General features: G+C 47.3%; 1 protein-coding gene and 1 pseudogene across 1 annotated transcript in view; one reads left to right on the top strand and one right to left on the bottom strand.

Annotated features, from left to right (window-relative positions):
* LOC120219824 (serine/threonine kinase 11 interacting protein) overlaps positions 1-5,849 on the bottom strand; it is a 16,419-nt gene extending 10,570 nt beyond the window's left edge. Inside the window, exons 1-7 of the mRNA XM_039216697.1 lie at positions 5,794-5,849; positions 5,537-5,622; positions 1,993-2,198; positions 1,723-1,797; positions 1,338-1,433; positions 849-956; positions 658-729 (exon numbers count right to left, since the gene is read on the bottom strand). Coding sequence (XP_039072628.1) covers positions 658-729; positions 849-956; positions 1,338-1,433; positions 1,723-1,797; positions 1,993-2,198; positions 5,537-5,597 — 618 coding nt within the window. The 5' untranslated portion in view covers positions 5,598-5,622; positions 5,794-5,849. The remainder of the gene's footprint in view (positions 1-657; positions 730-848; positions 957-1,337; positions 1,434-1,722; positions 1,798-1,992; positions 2,199-5,536; positions 5,623-5,793) is intronic.
* On the top strand, positions 5,596-20,970 carry LOC120219808 (annotated as a pseudogene).

The following is a 20,970-nucleotide window of genomic DNA, read 5'->3' as shown; positions in this document are numbered from 1 at the left end:
CTTCTAGTTCCCTGACCTGAGGAAACCGACTGGCTCGGTCAAGGACAGAATCGGCTGCAGCCCATGGCTTCCCCAGCCCCACTCCCTCACTCTTCCTTAAAGCTCCCAGTAATCTCTGCATAAACTGAATGGGTAGTAAGTTTACTACCAATTAAGACAGTTTTACAGCTGGTGACGTACCACAACTTACTACTACTCCAGCGGTGTGTTACGGATCAAAGTCCGTTCTCACCACATTAACTAGTGTCCGACTCCATTGGCCTCTGACTGTGAGATGTGGGAGAAGGTTCCTCCCCACCATCCCGAAGGTATCTTTTCTGAGCTACGCGCTGGGCTGAGCAGCATCCCGCCACCTTCACACCCACGGTAACACGACAAAAGCAGGTCCTCCTAGGACTTCTACTAGACAGGCGCAGACGCTCAGAGGCTAGTTTGGCCCAAATCACACAAGGATTAGGAGCTGATATTTGAATGCTGGCCTGTCTCCTGCTAGAGCCCGAGTTCCCAAACAGTACTGCCTCCAGAAGGCAGCCCCACCTGCGGGGAGGCGGGGGCCAAGAGCAAGGTCGGGGCAGACCCAGGTCCAGGAGAGAGGGTGAGAGCAGAACGATCAAAAAGCCAAGTGGGGCTGGCCCCGAGCAGCCTGCCCACACTCACCATCAGGAAGCCCTCACAGTCCTGCACTTGATTGTGGCTCAGATTCAGGAAGCGCAGCGCTGACAAGAGACGCTGAGGGGTGGATGGGAAAAGCAGCAGAGAATCAGACACCTCCACGCGGCCGGCTGGCCCTCCTCCCTCAGGGCCCGCCCCTGTCCCTCCCTGGACCCCCTTCCCTCTTGGGCACTCACCAGGGAGCTATCTAAGGACGTCAGTGCATTGTAGCTGAAGTTGGCAGAGAGCAGAGCCAGCCAGGGCAGGGCAGAGCAGAGGTCACCACCGCAGGCTGAGAGGAGCTCCTGAGATAGGGTGCTCCATTACCTCCGCTGTCCCCTCCGCCCCCGGCAAGGCCATGCCGTCTCCCAGCCATTCATTCATTCTTTATACACTAAAGTTGGTCTGCAGAGGCAGACGGAAAGAAAGCCCCGGGCCCTGCCCCCAGGAGCTCGTTGTGGGGAGAACAGGGAGACAAACACAGGAATATTGAATACGAGATGGCAGGTGCGGCCATAAACAGACAGACAGATACACGGTGCTATGGGAGCAGAGCAAAGGGGGCAAGGACACTGTCCAGAGGGAAGCGGGAGGCAGGGGAGGCTGCAAAAGAGAGGGAATGTCAGAGCTTGGTCCTCTATGTCCCTCAGAAGGGGACATCTGGGCCCAGCCCTCATCCTCCTTACCTCTAAGGCCTGGATGCTCCGGCTGCAAATCAGGGTCTCTAACTGGGAATAGATGCCACAGAGGCCACGAAGGCAGTGGATGGGGACACCTCGGAGCTGCGGTGGAGAAAAGGCGCGGGGGGGGGGGGGGGAGGGGGCGGGAATGAACTTCACAAAAGACAGAGGCTTCGCCTCACTTCCCCTCCTCTTACAGGGAGGGAGAAGTTGACAAGGGCAACTATGAATCAGGGAAGCCTTAAATGAGGCGGATGCCACACTGCTGCGGGGCAACAGGCACACTCAGGCCTGTTCCCCCCACCCCCAAAAGAGGCCCTCTCTCTTTCCCCATTCCCCAAAGGCTGCCCCAGGCTGGGTTTTGGGTGCCAGCCTCCCCAACACTCCATACCTCCAGCTGCCGAAGGGACTTGAAGGGAAAAATCTTGATGGGCCCTGGGAGGCCAGAACCAGGGACATGGACCAGCTAAAAAAAAAAAAAAAAAAACTACTCACGTCCCTGAGGCCAGCACATCTCCCTTTCCCTGGCCTCTCCTCCTCCGCACAGCCACCCACAGTTCTCACGCCTCCTCAATCTGGGCCCCGCAGACGTCTTGCACCCATGTCCCCACCCCCAGCCCTCGGGCTCTGCGTACACCCTAGCCCATTCCCACCCCAGAACCTTGAGTGACAGAGTTTTCTGCAGCACATCGAAGAGGAACTGAAGCTGGAGGATGACAGGGGAGTCGGCGGGGTGAGAGGGCAGGGCCACAAAGCCCGTCTGGCCAGGGCCCCATGGCCCCAGGTGCAGCTCAAATACGTGGTTCAGGTGCTGCAGGGTGCTAGTCAGCAGGCTCAGAGTGCTACAGCCAGACAGGACCACATCGCCTGCAGGGAAAGGGGCGACAGGAAAGAGAGCATAACCAAAGGGCCTTTCCCTTTATTCTAAGACTCTGTGACGCCAGGATTCACCCACTCCAACCCACACTATAAGCTGCCAGCATCATACTATCTCCTCCCCACCTCAAAAGTCTTCAATGGCTCTCCTCTATCTTCCCCAAAAGTCCTAAGTCTTTGGCCTGAAATATGAAATCGTATCACTACGTCCAGCTGACTCTTCCAAATTTTCTTTCACCATCTGCTCAAGAGAGTCTGGCCTCCTCACAATGCTGGGAATATAGTCAACTTGGTTCACAGCTTCCTCATTTTCTGATCTTCCTTTCCACTCTGCTAAGCTCGAGACCTACCTCCTCCTGGCAGGGTTCTCACTGTGTCACACTGCTGTACTTTTACACCACAATCATTCATTGTACATGAAAGCTGGTGGTAATGTGTCTCATTCTTTTTTTTTTTTTAAGTAAACTACATCCAGCATGGGGCTCAGGCCCACGACCCAAAGATCAAAAGCCGCATGTTCTACCACTGAACCAACCAGGCACCCCAGATGTTTGTTTCATCTTTACTTCTTTTTCTCATTGCAAGATATGCACACTTATTGAAACTTACAAACAATCCTAAAATGCACGTCACAGAAAGAGTAATTACTCATTATTGCACTTGAATTCTTGATCTGTATACTATAACTGCTCTCTCAAATGAGACTGTCACTCGAGAACATCTTTTGATTACCTTGGTACCCATCACTGTACCTAAAAAAGTAGAGCTATGAGGTAAGCACAAAGACATTTTTTTTACCTTTTTTTTTTTTTTTAAACCAAGATAGAGGGGCACCTGAGTGGCTCAGTCAGTTAAGCGTCCAACTCTTAATTTCAGCTCAGGTCATGATCTCATGGTTTCTGAGTTCATGCCCTGCCTCAGGCTCTATGCTGGCAGCGTGGAGGCTGCTTAGGATTCTCTGTCTCCCTCTCTCTCTGCCCCTCCCCTGCTTGCACACAGTGCTCTCCCTCTTTCTCTCTCAAAAATAAACATTTTATGGGCAGAAGATATGAACAGACACTTCTCCAAAGAGGACATCCAGATGGCCAACAGACACAGGAAACGATGCTCAGCGTCCCTCCTCATCAGGGAAATACAAATCAAAACCACACTGAGATACCACCTCACGCCAGTCAGAGTGGCTAAAATGAGCAAATCAGAGAACTCTAGATGCTGGCGAGGATGTGGAGAAACGGGCACCCTCCTACACTGTTGGTGGGAATGTAAACTGGTACAGCCCCTCTGGAAAACAGTGTGGAGGTTCCTCAGGAAACTAACAATAGAACTCCCCTATGACCCAGCAATAGCACTGCTAGGAATTTACCCAAGGGATACAGAAATGCTGAGGCATAGGAGCACATGTACCCCAATGTTCATAGCAGCACTCTCCACAATAGCTAAAACATGGAAAGAGCCTAAGTGTCCATCAACAGATGAATGGATCAAGAAGATGTGGTTTATCTATACCATGGAATACTACATGGCAATGAGAAACAATGAAATCTGGCCATGTGTAGCAACATGGATGGACCTTGAGGGTGTTATGCTGAGCGAAATAAGTCAGGCAGAGAAGGACAAATATCATATGTTTGCACGTATAGGAGGATTAGGAGGAACTTGACGGAGGAACAAGGGGGAGAAGAAGGGCGGAAATGGTGGGGGAAAGGGAGAGAGGGAAACCATGAGAGACTCTTGAATGCTGACAAAAACTGAGGACTGATGGATGTGGGGGGGGGGGGTGGGCATGGAGGAGGGCACTTGTGGGGATGAGCAATGAGTGTTATGTGGAAACTAATTTGACAATAAACTATTTGTAAAAAAAAAAAAAAAGAACTAACAAAAATAATAAAAATATTTTACTTCTCTAAAAAAAAAATAAACATTTTAAAAAATAAAAATAAAAACAAGGATAGAGTCAAAGGATGTCCCAAAAAATCTTACAGAGAGGCACCCTGTATCCTTCACCCAGTTTCCCCCAATGGTTACATTTTATAAAAATGCCGAAGGATATCAAAGCCAGGAAACTGACAATGTACGTATGTACATATGTATAGTTCTGTGTCACTATTACTGGTGTGGATTCTTATAACCAACATCACCATGAAGACACACTATTCCATCACCATAAAGCTCTCTCTCTTGCTACCTCTTTATAGCCATACACACACATGCACACACACCATCATGACTAACCCCTGGAATACCAGGTCAGATTTGTCTGAACAAACCGATAAATCCTGCAACTAGAACTTAAAAGATGTTCTATGCACTTGACACTAAGGATAGATGTGGACAGGGTTTAAAGACTCTTCCCACCCTCAAGAGACCCCTAGTCTACAAGAGATAAAGCACGTATACACAGTTAATAAAACAAGCCAGAAAGCAAAACTGCTATAAAAAGATTCCAAAGGTACCATCGATGGGAGTACAAAGTGCTGGAAGGCAGTAAACATGACTTGGGTAGTATGCGGCAGAAAACTTGGTTACCTGTTTTAAACGTCATTAGAATCTCCTAAAAAGAAGCACTACTGACCACCTCTTATAGATACGGAAATTAGGGTTTAGAGAAGAATATTAATTGGGATTATATGGGTGGTAGGAAGTTGCTACTTCTGTCTGACCTCAAAGCCCAGGCTTGTTCTACCACAACTAATGTCAATCACATACCAAACGACCAGTGTGGCTCCACCGTGCCCAAGTCCTGAAAGAAGAAACTCTAGTAAAAATAGCTACCAGTTTTGAGCCCTTACATATTATGCAAACACCGTCCTATGTGCTTGACATGAATTAAAATCAATCCCCACAACAACCTTCTGCGTTAAGTACCATCATTATGCCATTTTGCTGGTGAGGAAAACTTAGGTTCAGAAAACTTAACTTCACCACGTTTGAAAGAGGGTTGGGATTCCAAACCAAGTGAATCTGACTCCAACAAATCTCACGCTTTAAACTATATTAAGAGCCTTGCCACACAGCAATACTATACTAGTCCCTGGTCTCCAGAGACTTACAGCCAAGTACTGATCACCTTCCTCTGAGAGTATCAGAGAACGCATGGAGGAAGTGGCACTGGAGTGGGCCTCGAAGGATGGCTAACGTTTGCACTGTCAAAGGACACTGTAAGCAATGGCACCAGAGAAAACAAACCCAGAGAAGTAAAAAATGAACTAACGCCCGAACGCTCGTGGCCTTAAACAGCTGTAATTCTACGACCCCTAGGGGGAGTGTCTCTGTAAGGCAGGGTGCACCCCCACCTTGCCCCAGCCCCAGATCAACCGGTATCCACTCACCAGACTCCCGCAGCAGCCCCGCGAGCTTCCACACCAGCGCGTCCCGCTGGGCGGTCGTCATGGCCACGGGACGCTGGGGGCGGAGCCTGGGAAAGAGGAAGCGGAAGAGCCTCAGGTGGGTGGAAGTACCGAAAGCCTAAGACGTCCCAGCAAACCGAGACCTCTCGGGGAGAAAGAAAAGCGAGAGAGAGAGCGAGGAAGAGCGTCCTCCCGGGTACCCTTTCGAGGGGGCATAAGACCTGAACACCCAAACTGACCTCCTCTGTTCTCCTTCCAACAACTCTGCAGCCCGGCGCCTATCAATAATGGACAGGAAGTCCCGCCCCGGAAGGAAGGCGGGTTGGTGGGACAACCGGAAAGCTCGCGAGCGCTGCCGAAAACCACGCCCTAAGTCGTGCAGACGTGTCGGATGGGGGCGGCGAGGGCTTGGTGCGGACGGGGCGGTCCCCCGGCGGTCGGACCTGTTGGGGCGCAGACCCGCCGCCCGAAGCGGAGCCACCGCCGCCACCCCCGCCCCACTCGTGGGCTCCGCTCGGCTTGCGGCGGCCCCTGTGAGGAAAACCTGACTCGTTGTTTGCAGACTGGGCGGGGAAGCAAAGTTTTGGGAAATGGAATTTTCTCTTACTGAAGAAAGGATTCCGCCAAAGCGAACACTTGTTTTCCACTTAAAGGAGAACGAGCCCGCCGTAGAAATTTTTTTGGTATATCTGCTGAAAGCCGGAGCTGGCTAAATTGCCACCTCTGGAGTTCCCTGGTTTTTCCTTAAAGTCCATCTAAACTCCGTTCTTTTTTCAGCAATGTCAGACTCTCATGTTGAGATCGGTAATGCTCCACGTGTTTCTAGTCTTTTGTTTTACGGTGTTCCGTCTTAAAACACCTGAATAAAGGGGCGCCTGGGTGGCTTGGTCGGTTAAGCGTCCGACTTTCGCTTTGGTCATGATCTCTCGGTTCTTGGGTTCGTGCCCTGCGTCTGGCTCTGTGCTGACTGCCAGCTCTGAGCCTGGAGCCTGTTTCAGTCTGTGTCTCCCTCTCTCTCTGACCCTCCCCTGCTCACGCTGTCTCTCTCTCTCTCTCTCTCTCTCTCCTAGAAATAAACATTTTTTAAAAATTAAATTTAAAAAAACACCTGAGTAAAAATTGTTAGGCCAGGTTTGAGGGGGTGAAAAAAGGGGGCGCCTGGGTGGCTCAGTCGGTTAAGCGTCCGACTTCGGCTCAGGTCATAATATCACGGTTCGTGGGTTCGAGCCCCGCATTGGGCTCTGTGCTGACAGCTCAGCCTGGAGCCTGTTTCAGATTCTGTGTCTCCCCCTCCCTCTGACCCTCCCCTGCTCACACTGTCTCGCTCTCTCTCGCTCTCTCTCGCTCGCTCTCTCTCGCTCGCTCTCTCTCGCTCGCTCTCTCTCGCTCGCTCTCTCTCGCTCTCAGAAATAAATAAAATACATTAAAAAAAAAAAAAAGCAGCCTCACAGAGGCTAGGTTACCTGCAAAGGTCATTCAATTAGTAACCAATTTTGTCAAGACTGCCAAATTTTCCTGGTTACAAGTTCCCATCAGCTTTCACCTTGCTCCCGGTCATAAAAGGACCTCCCAGAGCCTGGCGTCTCAGTCAGTTAAGCCTAGAACTCCCCCTCCCCTGCTTGTGTTTTCTCTTTCTCTCTCTCAAAATAAATAAACATTTTTTTAAAAAAGACATCAACTGCTGAGCTAGATTAAAGAAAAATGTACAATTTGGTTTTCAGGGAGAATTGTGGTTTTCCTAAGTGCCTTTTCTACAGAGGACAATCAGAATGAACCCTTTGCCAGTTGAGGGTGAGAACATAGTCCCCTTTATCTCATAAGTTGCAAATTTTGAAGGGTCTATTTTTCTAAAGACATTAATAGTTGAAATGGCAGTTTACGCCTCTAAACCAGACAATTTAGCCTCTATGGCATATCGTGTGATCTGAGCCAAATCCCTAAAAGGCAGTCAGATGTAGCTAAGCGGAGGCACATAGTGAACAGCAGAGCAGTATTCAGAGTAAGAGTGAGGTCTCATTATGTTTTTGTCAAAGTATTAGTCCCAGAGCGGTGACGATTGTCAGTTCCTGTTTATCCATCGCCTGGAACTAGGAAGGGAGGGTTCTCCCATAACTGTCACTGCAGGCTGGAACCCTCTTCGGCAAGAAGGGACAGACTGAAATTCCTGACTTTACAGTGCTCTGAAATCGTTTCAAGGGTATCTCCCTAGCCCACAGATTCTGAGATTTGCTCTAGTCGTAGGGGTAGACCCGTCGCTGGATTTGCTCTCTATCCCCTGGCCTCCCAGAAATGTGAAAGTGAAACAAAGAGAGCAGCAAAGAAAGCTCAAGTAAGGAGGGAGAGGAAGAAAGACATCCACTGAGAGAAGCAGCAAGGGGAGACTAAGCAGTTCTTGTTTCCAGCCCCCTTGTGAGGCCCACTCCCCCTCTGCCCTCAGGCTGCAGGAAGGCCTTGGCCCCCTTCCAAAGAATTCCCACCCAACTTTTTTTTTTTTTTTTTTTGCGTAAGTTAGTTTGAGTGTATCTCTGTAAACTGCTACCATTAAGAACCTCGAGGAAGACAAAACCTTGTTTATTTCTTAAGTTTATTTATTTGACAAAACCTTTTTTATTTTAAGTTTATTTATTTAGTTTGACAGATAGATAGCACCAATGGGGGAGGAACAGAGAGAGAGAGGGAGGGAGAGAGAGAGAGGGAGAATCCCAAGCAGGCTAGGCACAGACAATGCAGGTGGGGCTTGAACTTCACAACCGTGAGATCATGACCTGAGCCGAAATCAAGAGCCAGATGCTTAACCGACTGAGCCTCCTAGGCGCCCCAACACAAAACTTTAAAAAAAAAAAAACAAAAAAAAAAAACTAAAGTCTGGGGGTGCCTGGATGGCTCAGTCAGTTAAGCGTCTTAACTTCTGCTCAGTCACAATCTCACAGTTTGTGGGTTCAAGCCCCACATCGGGCTCTGTGCTGACAGCTCAGAGCCTGGAGCCTGCTTCAGATTCTGTGTCTCCCTTTCTCTCTGCCCCTCCCTTGCTCGCACTCTGTCTCTCTCAAAAATAAACATTAAAAAAATTTTTTTAAGAAAAGAAAAAAGAAAGGATGACAAAGTTAGTTACCAGAGAATACAGACCTCAGAGTCCTGGTCCAAAGCCTGATTGTTTCTGTACCTTGGAGCATGCAGAACCCTAGACTATAACCCAAGGGGAACAGAGTAATAGCTCCTTGTTAGGAAATAAACCACTGTCCTGGATCTAGACCACACTGCTGTGGTGCTACCACCTCCTGCAGCCAATCAGATGCTTGAGACCCAAGGATTCCTGCAAAATGAAAATCTCACACTTGAAATTGGTCTGTGGGTAGGGAGAGTGAAACTGATCTGTTTGTTTCACCAACTTCTTCAGGAGTGGGAAGGGGGGGAGGTGGTGCACGTGGCAGAGAATGAAGAGGTGTGAATATCACCTGCAGAACAGAGAGTTGTGGTAAGGGAATTTGTGCTAGAGAGGCCATGTGCCCAGCACCAAGGGCCCCAGGATTGAGTGGTCAGAGGCAGCTCTTTCTACATAGGTTACCGCACATTGTTTCTCTTGGCTCTGCTACCAGACCTAGCCACAAAAGCCTGCCCAGGAATTGGCCCGGTTACCAGAATCAAACATATGGGACAAATCAGCGGCATGACAGGAGGTCTGGCATGAGAACGCTGCTTTCAACCGTGACCGAGCGAGCCCGTCAGAGCCTGGTTTCGGGGGAGACTGAACACAAGGCTGGTGACGGGAAAGCCAGAGAAGCAGAAGCCAAGCTCAGCGTGGGATTAGAGAGGCCGGGGCCTGAGAAGGGCTGACTGAAAAGGAAGTAACAAAATAACAATATCGCAGTGACCCAACCACAGCTGGGAGAGCCCAGCCTGAGTGGATTTTGCAGGGCTGCGTAAAATAAACCAAGGGAGTCCCTGAGTGGCTTTAGAGTAAACCTGAGGTCGCTTGAGAGTGCCTTAATTCCTTAAATTGTCTCTGCTCGAAACCCCTGGAATCATACGGCAAAGGGGTTAAGAAGCAGCCTAGGAAAGATGGGAACCTTGCAGTCAATGCAGAAAACAGAAAGGAAGAGATGAAACGAAAGCTGTTCCTTGTTCAAGTCGGTTGGAAAACAGCAGAAGCTGGATAGGACATCCGATTGGAGGCAGCTACGGCCAGCATCTTGGGAAGGAAGACAACGTCATTTTCACACATACCCCACAGAAAGCGTGATGGCAAAGTCAGATGCATATGTGACACGTGTCTTGTATCTCAATTCTTCCTCCACACAAAGCTGGAGAGAAGAGGGAAATAAGCCACAGCAAGGGAGGCAGCTGCAAGTGCAAGAGCCGTAAAACCTGCAACGTGAAACCCAGATCAATGGGGCAAGGAAACTAGAGAAAAGTCAGATCGAAGGGCTTAGGTTCTCCAGGGCCTGGGGAAAGGTAAAGACAGTGGATGCTTTGAAATCTCGGGGCCTGAGTAGAACCTTAAGAAGTTAGAGCTGGCTTTCTTTCTTTCATTGGTCCAGAAATATTTACTGAGCCCTGACTATATGCCAGATCCTGTGCTGGATTCTGGGTAAATAAAGGAGATAACAGTATGGCTCTTGTTCTCGAAGGACAGCCGGAGGATCACATTTCAACATTGTTTTCACTTCCTATTGTTGCTGTAACGAATTACGAATTACGAATTACGCCAAACTTAGTTGCTTAAAACAGCACGCATTTGTTATCTTTATCTGTCTGTTCTGAAGGTCAGAAGTCCAAAATGGATCTCACTGGGCTAAAATAAAGGTGGCTGCATTCCTTTCTGGAGGCTTCAGGGGAGAACATGCTTTCTCGTCTTTTCCAGTTTACAGAAGCTGCCCATTGCCCTGGCCCCCTTCTGTTTTCACAGCCAGCAATGGCCAGTTGGATTTTTCCTGCATCCATCCCTCTAAGGCTAACTCTCCTGGCTCCCTCTTCCCCATTTAAGGACCCTGGTGATTACATGGAGCCCACCCAGATAACTCAGGATCATCTCCATACTATAAAGTCAGCTGATTGGCAACCTTAAATTCCACCTGAAATCTTAATTCTCCCTTGTTATGTAGCGTAATATTTGCCCAGGTTCCAAGGATTAAGACAAAGACATCTTGAGGGAAGAGAGGAGGCCATGATTCTGCCTACCATCATCGTGATGTGTATTATGGTAGAGACAGTGCTACGGGAGACGGTTCCAGTCCCAGATTGCAAACTGAAAAGAGGCTGCAGCCTCTCGCTCCCATCCCTTCTGGTTAAAAATAAAAATATATGAAGGATATAAAAATTAATATAGGAGCGCCTGGCTGGCTCAGTCAATAGAATATATGACTCTCGATCTCAGGATGTAAGTTCAAGCTTCACATCGGGTGTGGAGATTACTTAAAAATAAAATATTAAAAAAAAAAGTGGGGTGCCTGGTAGCTCAGTCAGTTAAGCATCTGATTCTTGGTTTCAGTTCAGGTTATGATCTCACAGTTCGTGAGTTCGAGCCCCATGTCAGGCTCCATGCTCACAGCACAGAGCCTGCTTGGCATTATCTCTCTCCTTCTCTCTCTGTCCCTTTCCCCCTCACACTGTTTCTGTCTCTCTCAAAATAAATTAATAAATTAAAAAAAAAAGAGGATAGATCAGCACTAAGAAAATATGAATTCAAGAGGAAGAAGTGAAGAGGCAAAGAGCAATGGTAAGCAAAGACTTGAATAAATTCATTCAAACTAAAATGTAGGACAAAATAGGCCCCCCCACGCACACACACAGGAGGGAGGGAGGAAGAAAAAGAAAGAAAGGAGAAGAGCAGAGGGAGCTGGATGGAGACGGCAAGGGCAGTCCTAGCCCACGGGGTAGATTGGAAAGGAGGCCTACAGGGCCAAGGCCCCCAAGCACACAGGATTTGCAGGTTTTTTAAAAGTAGGCTCCATACCCAATGTAGGGCTTGAACTCACAACTTTGAGATCAAGAGTCATATGCTCTACTGACAGAGCCAGCCAGGTACCCCAGGATTTGCAGAATTTAATAAGAATGTGAAAACCTTACCAAAAAAAACCCCTGAAAGCAGGGGCGCTTAGGTGGCTCAGTCAGCTGAGTGTCCAACTCTTGACTTCAGTTCAAGTCATTCATTACTCCAGGGTCATGGGATTGAGCCCCACGTAACGGTCTGGGCTAAGCGTGGAGCCTGCTTGAGAGTCTCTCTCCCTCTGCCCCCTCCCCTGCTCACAGTGTCTCTCTCTAAAATAAGAAAAATAAACAAAAATAAAAAATAAAATAAAGAAACCTGAAAACAACTGAAGTGATGATGTATCAAGAAATAAATTGGCCTCGGGGCGCCTACTCTGTCGGTTAAGCGGCCGACTTCGGCTCAGGAGGTCATGATCTCATGGCTTGTACGGCAAGGCTGTGCTGACAGCTCTGAGTCTGGAGTCTGCTTCTGATTCTGTGTCTCCCAATCTCTCTCTGCCCCTTCCCCCATTTGCACTCTCTCTTTCTTAAAATAAATACATAAACATTTACAAAAGGAAGGGAGGGAGGAAGGAAGGAAGGAAGGAAGGGAGGAAGGAATTGGTCTGGGCAGAATTAGATAAAAATGAAGTGAAATGCAAATCTTCAAAATCTGATAGGCCTAAAGTTACAGTCTTTAAAAGCCCATGAGCTCTGTGCTGACAGCCAGCTCAGCCTGGAGCCTGTTTCGGATTCTGTGTTTCCCTCTCTCTCTGACCCTCCCTTGCTCACTCTGTCTCTCTCTCTCTCTCAGAAATTAAATAAATAAATAAATAAATAAATAAATAAAAGCCCATGAATACAATGTCAAAGGTTTTCCTGCTATTGAAGATTTGTTCCCTTGTTTAAAGTGCTGATCACATCACCTCTCTGTAAGGTGCGATGCAAATGAAGATGAATACAGAAGGTCACGTGTAATTCAACTTCCAACTGGAAAAAATTGTGAATGACCTCTTCAAAGAGGCGAGGGAACATTGGCTGTCCCTCTGAATGAAACCACAAGAGCTTTGAATGATGACAAACAAAAGTCATCTGCACGTACAAGTTGGAGCATTCCATTTGTAAGCAGCCTGAATACATCTATAGAGCAAATCAGTCACAAGATGTTCAGATTTTGCTTAAAAGAGTTTCAATAACAGTTTCAGTTTAGATGATGGTGAGTTGAAACCATACAATAACCCAACAAATGTTCAATTTCTGGAATCTGTTAAGGGTGACCCCATGTGTATGCTTGAAATTCAGCAGCATACACTAGAAATCCTGTAAAGTGACATTACTGCTGGCAGAAGATTTCAAAAGAGACTTCCCTGGAACTTCAGTGACTGGTTCGTGGTGACCACGTGAATTTGGATATGGAGAACCCTCAAGATCAAGAATACCTAGGGGCGCCTGGGTGGCTTAGTCGGTTAAGCATCCGACTTTCGCTTAGGTCACGATCTCGCGGTTCGTGGGTTTGAGCCCCGCGTCGGGCTCTGTGCTGACTGCCGGCTCAGAGCCTGGAGCCTGTTTCAATCTGTGACTCCCTCTCTCTCTGACCCTCCCCTGCTCATGCTGTCTCTCTCTCTCTCTCCTAGAAATAAATAAAACATTAAAAAAAAAAAAAAAGATCAAGAATACCTAAAGTCTAGAATAAGGCTCAAGGCTTTTAGTGGCGAAAGGGAAACCTTGGAAGACATACCTGAAATAGTCAGTACATCTTCTTCCCCAGAAAGGCGGGGGGAGGACTATACTTAATGCAGTTGTTCTTATTGATGATTCAAACAATTCAATTGAATTGCTTTTCAATTCAAACCCAGGGCGCCATACTGGCTCAGTCAGCAGACAATGTAACTCTTGATCTCAGGATCTTGAGTTTGAGCCCCACATTGAGCATATGCATTATTTTTATTTTTTATGAACTATTTTTTTAAGTTTATTTATTTATTTTGAGAGAGACAGGGAGACAGAGCGGCAGAGGGGCAGAGAGAGAGAGAAAGAGAAAGGGAGAGAATCCCAAGCCAACTCCAAGCTGTCAGCACCATGCGGGTCTCACAAACCGTGAGATCATGACCTGAGCCGAGATCAAGAGTTGGATGCTTAACCCACTGAGCCACCCAGGCGCCCCTAGAGATTACTTCCAAAATAATTCGATCTGGGTTAGCAGATGACAGTCCACTGATACGAAGATGCGATATGCACACAGACAGGTTCCTGGATGTTGGGGACTTTATTGTACAGTCTCATCCTGAGTTTGCAACTCTTCACTTTACTCCCCATACTGGTTTTGTCCTGGAGTAGAATTTAAAAAAAAATTTATTGTTTTTTTAATTGATCTTTTGAGAGAGAGACACAGAGCAAGCTGGGGAGGGGCAGAGAGAGAGGGAGACACAGAATCTGAAGCAGGCTCCAGGCTCTGAGCTCTTAGCACAGAGCCTGATGCAGGGCTCAAACTCACAAACTGTGAGATCATGACCTGAGTGGAAGTCAGATGCTTAACTGATCGAGCCGCCCAGGTGCCCCAAGATTTTAGGCTTCCTTTTTACTTATCCATGTAGCTACATTATTAATATCAAAAAATTACTCTTTGGTGTTATATTTTGTAGAGCTGGAACCATCATAAATCAGAAACAAGAGGGCATAAAGGTCAGCAGTCCTTGAAAAGATGTAGTAAAGTTTTATTTTTTAAGGCTTTACTTTTTATTTTATTTTATTTTATATTTTTTTAGGGCACCTGGCTGGCTCAGTCAATTAAGCATCTGACTTCCGCTCAGGTCATGATCTCAAGGTTCGTGGGTATATACCAAAGACTGTTCTAACTGCTCAACTCAAAATATATTCTACTTCAGGACAAAACCAGTGTAGAGACTCAAGAATGTATTTTCAGTCAGACACACTGGATCTAAAGAATGACCTGCATAAATGTTTGCATTTCTGCCGAAGCCAAGTCTTTCCTGAATGAGGCAGGCTACATCAGGAATGGTAGAAAAGCTTTCTCTTCTTCCCAGATGCCATTTCATCTTTGGTCACTACCCCTGATTAGTTTCCTGTTACTGCCACAACCGATTTCTCTAAATTTAGTGGCTTAAAATAACACAGATTTTCCATCTCACGATTCCATAGGTTAGAAGTCCACCATGGGTTTGTGGGGCTGCGTTTTTGGGAGGAGGCTCTTGGGGAGAATCATTCCCTTACCTTTCCAGCTTCTAGAGCCTGCCCGTATCTCTTGGGCTACAACCCCCTTTTTTGCACCTTTCTGACCCTTCTTCCACAACCCCGTCTCTCTGCAACAGCCAGGGAGATTCCATGTGTTTATAGACTCCCATGATTAGATTGACCCACTGGATAATCCAAGATTAATGTCACCATCTTAAAATCTCTAAGAACCTCAATCACACCTGCAAAGTGCCCTTTGCCATGTTAATTGACACTTCACTTCCTTCGGGTAGCTCCAGAGGAAAGCCTGTCCTTTGCCTCTTCCAACTTGTAGAGGCTGCTGGCATTGGCTTGTGGGCAGATCACTGCAATGGCTAGTCTGGCCTTACAATTTTGATTCTCCTGCCTCCCTTTTACACAGATCTTTGTGATTACATTTAGTCTACCTAGATGACCCAGAATCATCTCCCCATCTCAAAATGCTTGACTTAATCACATCAGTTAAGTCCCTTTTATCATATAAGATAACCTCTTCACAGACTTGGGGGTTAGGACATGAACATTTTTGGAGGACCATTATCCTGCCTGCTGCAGTATTCCTTTGCCAAATTCACATCCAACCCATATAAAATCACCCCATCCAAAGGTGCTCAAAAGTGTCAACCCATCACAGTATCGACTCAAAGCCCAAAATTTTATCTGAATCTCACCATCTTGAACATTCCACATCTCATTATTTAAATTATCTAAAGTATGGGTGAGGATTTGGGTGGAATTCCTGGACATAACTGCTCTCCATCTGTGCACCTGTGACCTGACAAAACAAATCCTCTGCTCCCAAATATAATGGTAAGAAAGTCACAGAGTAATAGTAACAGACGTTCCCATTCAAAAAGCAGAAAATGAAATAAACAAAGGAACGACCAGTCCCAAGCAATGTAGAAATCCAACCAGGCAGATTTCATTCATTAGGTTTTAAGGCCTGGGAATAATCCGTGGCTCCCGGCTCCATCCTTTGAGCCTGTGACTCCTTATCAAAGTCATCTTTCCTCCTTCATGAGAGGCGTCGCGTGTGTGTCGCTGAGGAATTTCATCAGCTTGTTTCCTGCCTGTAGACACACAATACTTTCACATCATAAAAGTGCACAGCGTGCTACTTCCTTGAGTCATTTTCCGGAGTTCTTTTTATTGAATTCCTGCAATCACTGTCACTTTTAAAAATGTGTAACGGTCTCAAGAAAGATTGTGTCACAGTGAGCACTTAGACAGCCATGTGTGAGGTCAGCTGTTTTGCATGATGTATGTAACCCAAATGAAGTATGTTTTCAGTGGAAAAGAAGAAAAAAAGACATTTTGGAGACCAAAAGGAGATAAAGAAGAAGGAAGAGGAGGAGAAGGAGAAAAAGAAGAGGAGGAGGAGGAGGAGAAGAGGAAGGAGAAGAAAAAGAGGAAGACAAAGAAGGGGAAGGGGAAGAAGAGAAAAGAAAAGATAAAAGAATGGAAAGGAAAGGAAAAGAAAAGTAAAAGAGAGGAAGGAAGGAAGGAAGGAAGGGAGGGAGGGAGGAAGGAAGGAAGAGAGGGAGGGAAAGAAAGAAAGAAAGAAAGAAAGAAAGAAAGAAAGAAAGAAAGGAAGGAAGGAAGGAAGGAAGGAAGGAAGGAAGAAGGAAGGAAGGAAGGAAGGAAGAAGGAAGGAAGGAAGGAAGAAGGAAGAGGGGAAGAGAGGGAGGGAGGGAGGGAGGGGGGAAGAGAGGGAGGGAGGAAGAAAGAAACTGCCATCTTCACAAGTGTCCTGGCACTAGGTTGTCTTCGTTATCAATGAACACAGTTTCATCTCCTCAGCAGGCACATTTGAGGAACAGTGGAGAGGAGAGGCCACGGGGTAATGTAGCATAGCGGTGGGTGCACAGACTCTGGAACCAGACTTCTCAAGTCCAAGTCCTGGCTCCACCACTTACTAGAGATGAGATGCTGGATAAATTAATTAATCTCTCTGTACCTCAGTTTTCTCATCTGTGCCATGGGTATGATATCAGCGTGTACCTCATAGGGTGGTTATGAGGATTGGATGAGCTTTAACTTGTAAGGTTCCTGGCACATAGTAAGTTCTATATACTTGTTTGTTGTATACATAATAAAATTAACAAAAGAGGATTATTTGGTGGGGTGGCGTGTGATTTCTAAGACAAAAAAAAAAGTGATGGTAGGACTGTAAATAAAGTCAATGAAAGCCCTTTAGAGCATAAAGTTTCAGAATATAGAGTTTCAGTACAACGCATAAGGTATGATATCATGGGTGGAGGAAAAAGCTATTTCTACAAGGTGTATGTCTACATGTAAAGTCATAGAAATGTGTCTGGCAGGATACTTACCTCTGTGGAGGGGACGACCAAGGGGGACGTCAGCATTATTTTCCATATTTGCATCCTGACCATGAGAACATATCTGTTCTTTGTGAAATAAAAAAGCCAGTAACTTTCACTGAAAATCAACATTAAAGAACAAAGTGTCCAGGAAACAGTGAGGAAGAGTAGTGGCTCTGCCACCTGGGAGTCAAGGGAAGTCACAGAAGAGATGACATCAGAATTGGATCTTCAAGGAGGTATTGCCTGAGGAAGAGATTGGCTGAAGAAGGGCTGCTTGAGAATGAAATGATGTATTCGAGGATGGATGGGAATTCATATGAGCAGAGTTCTGGCGTGTGTGGTTGCGCAAGGAGATGGGGGGAGGGATAGGTCTGAGATCAGGCCGTGCGGACGGGTTATAAAGGGCTGCTTTACACACAGAGGAGGTTAAACTTTGTGGACACAACTTTTTAAGCCACCCAAGGGACACGATCTCAAAAGAAGTATCCTTCAGCATCCAGGTGGAAAGTAGCTGGAGAGGTAGGGGATAATCGCTTAGGAACTGGTTAAGGAGACGGCTGCACTGCCCTTCGAGAATTTCCCGTAAGTGACAGAATAGTATCTATGCAGGGAGAGAAAAAGGTCTTGATTTTAGAGATAGGAGGAGGCAGCAACAGTACCTGCCTCTCAGCACCGACTCCACATTTTTGTGTTAACTGTACCCTGCTTTGGGGAATCACCTTTTTTCACCTTCAACCCTTGTACTTTAGGCTCGGAGCTCTTGGGATAAGACACAGGCTATAAGTCATTAACTAATTCTTTCCTGGAAGTGCACATGACCCCAATAAGGACAGTCAGGCCACCAACACACATTCTGGGACATCTGGAAGGAAACTCCCTCATGACACCAGGTGTGAGATGACAGGAACCTGAAACTGCTCGGGCCGCCAGGGGCCTGGAATGAAGTCAAGCCTTGAGCCGGATCCTGGTGGCATCTTTGAAGCCCCAAATCAAGCCAAGCCTTAGCCAGCCATGGTCACAAAAATTTCACGAGCCAGTGATCTTTTTTTAAATGTTTATTCATTTTTGAGAGAGAGAGGGAGAGAGAGACAGAACGTGAGCAGGGGAGGGGTGGAAAGAGAGCAGGACACAGAATCCCAAGCAGGCTCCAACTCTGAGCTGTCAAAACAGAGCCGATGCAGGGCTCAAACCCATGAACCTGAGATCATGACCTGAGCCAAAGTTGGACGTTTAACCGACTGAGCCATGCAGGCATTCCATGAGCCAGTGATTTTTATTTTTATTTTTATTTCTGAGAGAGAGAGACAGCGTGAGCAGGGGAGGGTCAGAGAGAGAGGGAGACACAGTATCCAAAACAGGCTCCAGGCTCCAAGCTGGCTGTCAGCACAGAGCCCGACACGGGGCTCGAACCCACGAACCATGAGATCATGACCTGAGTCAAAGCCAGACGTTTAACCAACTGAGCCACCCAGGCACCGCCATGAGCCAGTGATTTTTAAATTAAATTAAATTAAGTTTAGTTTGGTTTAAGTCAGTTTGAGCTGAGTTTTCTGTTCAAACTGACTCTGAATTAAAAGTATTCAGAGTGTTTCTAATGATTAGCACTGCAAGGAGCAGCATCTCTCAAATCTACAGCTCTTGGTCCCTGGGCAAGAAGGCAGGATGAAAAGATGTCCTTAGCTACTGTCAGCCCCTTGTAGGGAGGGAGGATGTGTCGTTTCGATTTGCTAAGTTAGCAGAATCTAAGGCGTTAGAGATTCTGGAAGGGGTGGCCCAAACCAACTTGTGACTCCCTGATTTTGGGATTTCGCAGATTTCAGCTAGTAAAATTACAAAGACAAATCTTAGGGCCTAAAGAATTGCCAATTTTAATTTGTTAAGTAACCCTAAAAGAATATTATATCATAAAATATCATAAAAGAAATAATACTTTCTCTCTCTCTCTCTCACACACACACACACACACACACACACAAAAGGCTACTTTTCAAGCAAAGGATACCCTTTAAAATGAACACCTTTGGGAGTGCCTGGGTGGCTCAGTCTGTTGAGCATCCAACTCTTGATTCTGACTCAGAAAACGATCCCAGGGTCCTGGGATCAAGCCCCACACTGGGCTCCATGCTGAGTATGGAGCCTGCTTGGGATTCCCTGCCTCCCTCTGCCCCTCTCCCTGGTTCATGCATTCACTCTCTCTCAAAAAAAAAAAAAAAAAAAAAAACCACACACAAAAAACAACACTGTGACATGAGTATCTTTGACTTTGTGAAAGACACTACGCTGTACTCACTTTTTTCACTCTGTCTCGGTTATGTGAAAACCTTTTACCAGCAATGCCAACCCACTAACTGGGTGGAGAACCCCGTGCCCTTCGGTAGAGTCCCCACCCATCAGATGTCTCAGATGTCATCCACATCCGTGGGACAGGGACAATCTGAACAACACAGGGTCCCAGGCCTGCAGGAGGATTGCAGATCCCAAGGAAAAGCCTCACTCAAATCAGGGAGGACCTGGCAAGGAAAGTCAGACAGGGAGAGCGTGGAGCTCAGAGAGACTTAAGGAACATCTCCTGTTAGCACCATTGGCTGAGTCCATCCAGCCCTCTCCCTGGTCCACCGCCTGACTAGGGACCCCAGGAGCCCCAAACACAGACGAGTTGCAATGCTGGGTCTAGATGAAGGTGCTGGGAGAGACCAGAGACAGTAAACAGGCAGGTCCTCCCCTCCCCCCCGAGCCCCCCACCCACCGCTCCGGAGCAGGAACAGCTCAGAGCTGGGGATTCTACATCAACAGAGACTGAGGTTAGCTCAGGAGTGTGGATGTGGGCTGTTCCCTTGTGTTATGAGGAACAGTAGCTCATTCAGCTGAGCTCAGAGAGGTGGAAGGTGTTAGCCAACGGGTGAAGGGGTGGGAGTCTGGCCCCTCCACACTCCCTTCCTAGAGCAAGCAGCTACCCACCCCATGGAGCTGGGTTTGCAGGAACGAGTCTTTGACGAGTCACAAACCATGCTGTGGTTGTGTGGTCAGTATCAAAAAGTGCTCCAACTTTCAGTCTAAGAGAACTCAACATCCCCCTTAAAGGGCGACTGGATGGCTACTGGCTTTGAGCCAGGACCCAGGGCACAGCAGGAGGATAACAAGACAGAGGGAGAAAGGGGAGAGTGGGCAAAGCAGGAAGGAAGGCCAGGGAAGCAGGGCCCAGTCAAGACAGGCAGGAAGGGCTGACAGGAGACACAATGGGAAGAGAAAAGGACCCTTTGCATCCTGCTCTGGGCTCTGATCACGTGCACGAAGGGTGTACACAGATGCGCACACGAGTGCATTTCTCTGGCAGTCGGCTCTACCTTTCTGAGCCTCCAACCTTAAGGACTGAGCTAGAGGTTTATGTAAAGATACATACACTGGGCACATTAAGGGAAACAAAGGCTTCAAGAACCTGAATCCCAGTATGGCCAGGCCTCACGGAGTCTACATCAAGAGCCAGTGATAGATTCAAAGGAGCCCCGGGACCCTCAGCGAACTGAAATTCTCAGGTTTTCGTTCTTCCACGTCTCTGCCCTTGTCCACTTTCGGACTCTGCCAATTCATCCGTCTTTCTCTTACTTTCCCACCCAAGTTCCTGAGAAACCCAAGATCTGGGCCGCTCTGGACATCTATCTCAGTGGGGCCCCGAAAGCCAAGACCTCTGTCCAGTCTACAAGTCACCTGATCTTGAGTGAGGGGTCCCTCAGCTAGGGTAGAGAATAGCAGGGGAGAGGCACGGGGGCCAGCTGTCTCCAGAGTGGCTGTCAAGAGCTCAGAACACTTTTGTGTCTTCTCCCAGGTATTGTAGCTTCCCCACCAGACGCATATCCGGTTACAGCTCTTGAACTCCAGATCTTTGAGGTCAAGTGA

This window comes from Hyaena hyaena, unplaced genomic scaffold, assembly GCF_003009895.1.
Source record: "Hyaena hyaena isolate Hyena2069 unplaced genomic scaffold, ASM300989v1 scaffold_650, whole genome shotgun sequence".
Lineage (NCBI taxonomy): Eukaryota > Metazoa > Chordata > Mammalia > Carnivora > Hyaenidae > Hyaena > Hyaena hyaena.
The sequence above is the reverse complement of the archived record's forward strand: the minus strand, read 5'-3'. Positions and strand labels throughout refer to the sequence as shown.